At 34.4% G+C, this 6092-nt stretch overlaps 1 protein-coding gene across 1 annotated transcript; it reads right to left on the bottom strand.

Annotated features, from left to right (window-relative positions):
- Positions 1–794: 794 nt before the first annotated feature.
- On the bottom strand, positions 795–5799 carry LOC25482697 (protein ROOT INITIATION DEFECTIVE 3). The gene is made up of 8 exons (XM_013611288.3): positions 5471–5799; positions 5218–5331; positions 4136–4269; positions 3665–3812; positions 2981–3183; positions 2736–2863; positions 1474–1712; positions 795–1188 (listed from the first exon to the last, which is right to left on the bottom strand). Exons 1-8 carry the CDS (start codon positions 5666–5668, stop codon positions 1036–1038), a joined length of 1317 nt encoding a protein of 438 aa, XP_013466742.1. The 5' UTR covers positions 5669–5799; the 3' UTR covers positions 795–1035.
- Between the last annotated feature and the right edge of the window lie 293 nt (positions 5800–6092).

Below are 6092 nucleotides of genomic sequence, written 5' to 3'. Positions count from 1 at the left end.
GTCTTTATTTGCAATGCGTGCCAACCCACTAATTTTGCAAATGATTTATCTGAATTTATGACCTGGTACTTTTAATAGAATTTGTAATGCCTAACAAACACTGTTGCAAAAGGTTTCAAGTAAAACATCTTGAACGCAGCATTTAATAATAATATATCTAATGGACACCAATCAGTTTGCACCGTGAGAGACCTATGTTGGTTGCTCACGCTAGCCTGAGCCTGTCTTTAAAGACAGGAGCTTCTCTATAGTTAATTCCCAAAATGAACACGGGAATCATATGCATGTTGCAAGTGAGAGACCAAAAATTTAATATTGATTATAAACGACTAAATATATTGAAAGACTCTGTCAAATGGATCATCCCATATAAACCCTCGACGACATATAAAAAAGGAAATTTCAAACGTGTTCCCTATGTTTGAGCCCCTTATGGATATTGATCTCCTTTATAGGGTACCCAATTACTAAATTAGCATACTATCTGAGAATACATTAGCACGATTAAGACCTCTGCCAACATTAAAACCAAATGTACCAAGTATTTAATCCAAACAAACTTAATTGACTGTGTCATAGGTTTTTGGAAATCTATCTTAAAGATAAGACATTTTCTATGAGATTTTATTTGCATGTAGACACTTTTAGTGAGTTCTATTTTTAAAGTGTAGACTCATAATGATTTAAACCAATAAAAGAGTGAGTATTAGAGAGGGTTTTCAAAAGAGATTTTTGCTAGCACTTCTCTTCTAATATTATCACGTATCAAATGAATTTGTTTAACTTATCAATAAAAGGATGAATAATCTTATGAATTTGTTTAACTTATCAGTAAAGGGATGAATAATCTTAAAAGTACAAATTAAGGAGAGAAAAAGATAACACAAACTTGTAAGGATCCAACAAAAATAATAAGAGGAAGCATAATAAACTAGAAGGGATGCTTGTGATGCTATAGATATACAAAATCTACCCCAAAATTGAAAACGTGCTTGGCAAGAAAAACATGTCTTATTTGTCATCTTCATCGAAGGTTCATGTTTGGCCACCATCCAATAGCTCCTTTATACCAAATTCGTGCAAGTTCTCATACATTTTCTTCCATTGGTTAGCCATCTCCATTGTCCTTTGGTACTCATGCTTTAGTTTCTCCATCTCGATTTCAGAAGCGGTGGCTGAACCTTGTTGCTGAGAAAGAGATGAAAAGAGATTTTAAGTCACAATTAAATTAGTTAATGGCTATCTATCCAGCACTGACATAGATATGAATACCGGATACGACAACGACACATAACCACTGTAAAAAAATGGAAGCAGCTGAATTTTTCACCATATGTATCAATGTCAGACACTTAAAGACATCAACAGTAACATGTTCAATCTGAATCTGAATGTTGGTGCTACATAGATGGCAATTCCTTTAAATTAAAAATAAAAAAGACTGATAACTATAGGTCACAGAGACACACAAACCTGAAGCTCCTTAATGTGATTAGATATCAAATTAGAACTGTTGTATGAAACATCCATGCATCCCCTGATACCACCTAGGTTGATAGCAGTCTTTAAATCTGAATCTGTTGAATTTGCATATTTTTCTAATGGAGGGAGTAAATAAGACCCATGTTTCTTTGTGGCTGCTTGTAAATTAGAAGATGTATGATTGCTTGGGTCAATTTCTTGTCTAACAACAATAATATTAGTTATAGGTCCTGCAGCATCCAGAGATTAATATGTAAAAAATGCATGCTTAAGAAGGTGACTCAGTCATGAAAACATGCCATCTTAAGAATAAACTAGAATAGAACCATATATAAGCATAGAAGTTAAGCATAAAAAACACATTTATACAATCAAGCATACATAAAAACACATTTATACAATCATTCAGAGTATATTGGAGGAAAATAAGAGTGAATAGGTGATTCCATCCCTAAAATTGTAATTATTGATCAAATTAGTCTCTGATTTTTATGAATTAGCAATTTCATCCATGAAATTGTAACACGCCATTTAAAAAGGTCCCTTTGTTAAGTACAGTCATTAGAGAGCATGACATGACACGGGAGACGTTAAATGAAGATGCGGCAGTCCACATGGTTTCCACATCAGTGTCAAGTCTTCAGAGATGAAATTGTCTACTATAATTTGTTAGGTAAAAGGCGATGAGTTACTTTCCCTTTGTTTTACCTTGCTCAAAATTCAATGGAAAATCACGTCAAGTGTCACATCTTCATTTAACGTGTCACATCATGCTCTCTAACAACTGAACTTAACAGTGGGATATTTTTTATTGACACGTTACGATTTCAGAAACAAAACATTGATTATTATAAGTCAGGGACTAATTTGAATGATAGTTACAATTGAAGCTGAGAAAAAGTCTATTCAAACGGAAAAATCAAGAACCCTAGCCATAGGCAAATGATGTAATGTAGCACAGGTCACACGAAAAATCTTGCACGCAGACAAAGGATGGTTATCAACTTATCATGTGCTATGTTACTTGCTAAAACACACCACCCATTAATTGTTAGTTATCACTCTCACTCACAGATTCTAATTGACAAGGAAAAACAACTTGAGCATTAGGAAAAGGAAAAGTTCATTACATAGGAAAAAGTAAACAACATAACATACAAGCTTTGCTAAACAGAGATATAATCAGAACACCTGTCATGCAAAAGCAATACTAAACCAAGAGTATGCCATATTTCGCAAAGTTTATTCCACACCTTTAGCATGTTTAAACATGCGGACAATGTTGTGAGTTTTAGCATTCCAAACACGAACTATTCCATCCTCAGACCCAGAAATTAACAAATTCCGACCTTTGCTATATGCTAAGCAAGTAACTGCCTTGCTGTTAAAATGAGGAAGTTAGTATGAAGATACCAAATGGGAAAGAAAAGAAAATTAAAGAAAGGACATCAAAAGGTCACCATGTTTAAGATCTGGAAAACTAGGAGAAAAGGATAACCTGTGATTAGAAAATGAACCAATGATATGCATCCCATAATTATCAATAGTAGTGATTCTTTCAGTGTTAAGTGCAGCAATAAATATTTTTCCATCACTACTCCCGGCATAAAACACATGTTCAGCTGGATCCAATACAATGGCATTAATTACTGAAGGGAAAACTATACTTCTTAGCAGTGTTCCCCTCGATAAGCTCCATACCTAAAATACATAAAATCAATCAGAATCCAGAAGCAAGATGTGTGAATTACAAATCATACAAACAACAGCCAAGCCCTGCGGTAGTGTCGTTAAATGTGGCTATAGTGATGTTGTAGCGTAGAGGAATTTGAAAAATTACTATTGTACAGCAATATGCAATTTCATACAAAATGTTGTCAAATAGTGGCACTATAACACTGGTGCATAGCTGGAATTTGAACAAACCACTATTATACATGATCCGCGATTGACAACACTGGACTTGCCCGACAAAATTGGGTCAGCTACATTAATTTGAAAAACATGATTTCATATAAATATATATAAATGTTAGGAAAGCTTCAATATGCCAAAGTTACAAGTAACCATAAATGACTAAAATTTTCAAATAGTAGAAAATGAAGCAGGCAATTGTAAACATACATACTTTTGATTATCTTTTTTCCTAAAACAATACTGTGACAAAAAGAGTAACACAAACCTTACAAGTCCGATCGTCTGATGCTGAAACTATAATTGCATTGCACCCTCCATTACCAATCACAACATCAGTTACACGCATGGTGTGCTCCGAAAAACTATACTCGTAGAGATTCTTTTCTTCCCGGCTTCTCAAATCATCAAATAAACTGAACCATGACATGCAGAGTAATGTGTCGCAAAATGGTTAGCACTGGTAATAATTAAGCAGTATATTATCCCAAAATAAAAGGCAAAAAGACAAGATCAGTGTTGTCAATCACAGATCGCGAAAAATATTGGTTTTTTCAAATTTCTTACGCTACAGTACTATAGCGCCACTATAGCCGCTATTTGGAAACACTTCGTATTAAATAGCATATTGCAGAACAATAGTAATTTGTTAAAATTCAGCTACGTAGTAGCGCTATTGCGCCATTATAGCCATTAGTTGACAACACTGGTCAAGATGAGTATATCAATTATCAAATACCTGAAAAGCGACCAAACTCTTACATATCCATCTTCAGAACCAGATATCAGCAGTGAGTCATCATCAGAAAATACCAGGCAAGTGACGGCCCTTAAATGAGCATGCCATTTCTTAAGCAATCTACCAGTTTCAACCTTACAAATAATGCATGCAACTCAGTACAGTAAAATGAGACAAACAAACCAATTTCTCACTTTCAATACATGATTTTTCACTACCTAATACCGCAAAAAATTTAGGGTATGAATGGATGTAAAATTTTGAAGGGTAGGAGGGGATGACTTATTTTTCCTTTTTTAATAATTGAGGAAGCTACAAAATGTTTCTAAAGATAAATGAAGCGTGATTAAAATAGTATATGATCATCTGTTATGTTATTCTTGCAATTAACTTAAATCTCAAAATATATATATATATATATATATATATATATATACACCAAAATATAGACTTAGGTCATGTTTGGATTGGCTTATTTTGAGTTTATCTATTAGCATAAGCATTTGTAAGACTGTTTTGGAGAACTTACGAAAACAGCTTATGACATGTCCACTGTTGCAAACACATTTCCCTCTTCTTCAATGTTAACTACTCAAAATGAAGGAATAGGGTTTTTCGTGAGCAAAAAACCAAACAATCCTCTGTAATGACTCAAAAGTAAGGATATTTTAGGGTTTGTGTCTTTAAAAAACTCTTCGCATTGAATAGCGCTTCGCTTTTCAAGATCAAAGATGTGAACCTATTATGTGAATGCGGTGGCAGCCGCTATCACTTAGGGGACGCTACGCCTCTGGTGGGGGAAGCCACCTATTGCGACATTCTTGTGAGCTTATTAAAACAGTTTGACTATATTTTATCTTGTCATAGAAATACTTTATAGATAAGCACATATATGATAAGTGTTTATACCCTAAGGTCTAAACGCTTAATTAAGTAGTTTATCTAAACAGGGTCTTAGTCCTCCAAAATTGTCCCTTTTAAACCTCTTGATCTAAACTTACACTTAAGGATAAATTAAAGCATTAATTTGAATTAACACTCCCATTAAAATCGAAGCATCAAGAGCGAATGTGAAAACTAACCTCCCACAAATATATATCACCAGACAAAGCTCCACCGACCAGATAGGTGCCTTGGTGATTAGCAGCAAGGGGCTTAATAGCTTCAGCAGGAAAGCTCTTAACTTCAACTTGAGGCTGCAAACTCATCATCATACAAGTAACAGTATTATCATCACTCATCACTTAACATCTAATAAATTTTCAAATAACTAACTATAAGAGTAATTCATCATTTTTGTCCTTAACTGTGAGACAATGTCACAATAATCCTTACCTTGGAGAAGGACCAGAAGAAAAGAGAAGCAGAAGAAGGGTGATGAAGCTGAGAAGAAGCAAGAAAGCGAGAACCGAGAGAGACAAGGCCATGGAAAGGTGAAGAACATGAATTGTAACGTAGCTGCTCAGCACCTGTATGAAGGTCCCAACAACCTATCCCATCGTCAACAGATGAAGAGGCCAAAACAACATCCATACTTCAGTGCGGGGGCTTTTACGGCGGCAGGCGGCGAACTCCGGTGCGTTTTCCGGGAAGTCGAGATGCTCAGTGCGGCGACTCCAGCTTGTTGTTTGGGGTTTTGTTTTTCGGTTTGAGGTTTTGCCGTTTTTACTAGAATTAGAATGGAATTGTTAAATTTATTATATTATTTTTTTTGGTACAAAAGAGGAAAATTTATTTTTATTTTTATTAAGAGGTAAAAATAAAAATAAAAGATAACTTTGTCTGTCAATATAGAATAGAATCTCAATAGATTGTTTTTTTTTTTTTCGAGGGGCAATCGATTGTTTTACAGGTGTTTTTATTGTTCAAAAGTTATTTAGATTTATTAGAAGTTACGATTTGATGGTTATTTAATATTTAAAATGGAAAGGTTTAACATTTTGAGGAACTTATACAT

This window comes from Medicago truncatula, chromosome 1 (genome assembly GCF_003473485.1).
Source record: "Medicago truncatula cultivar Jemalong A17 chromosome 1, MtrunA17r5.0-ANR, whole genome shotgun sequence".
NCBI classification, from domain to species: Eukaryota; Viridiplantae; Streptophyta; class Magnoliopsida; order Fabales; family Fabaceae; genus Medicago; species Medicago truncatula.
The sequence above is the reverse complement of the archived record's forward strand: the minus strand, read 5'-3'. Positions and strand labels throughout refer to the sequence as shown.

What these genes read in the sequence shown, in the direction of transcription:
- LOC25482697 (XM_013611288.3), bottom strand. Translation starts at nt 5,668, where the DNA reads ATGGATGTTGTTTTGGCCTCTTCATCTGTTGACGATGGGATAGGTTGT. An exon ending in TCTTCTGGTCCTTCTCCAAG is followed by an intron (nt 5,332 to 5,470) that starts GTAAGGATTATT and finishes ATGAGTTTGCAG; the next exon opens with CCTCAAGTTGAAGTTAAGAG. An exon ending in ATCACATTAAGGAGCTTCAG is followed by an intron (nt 1,189 to 1,473) that starts GTTTGTGTGTCT and finishes TCTCTTTCTCAG; the next exon opens with CAACAAGGTTCAGCCACCGC.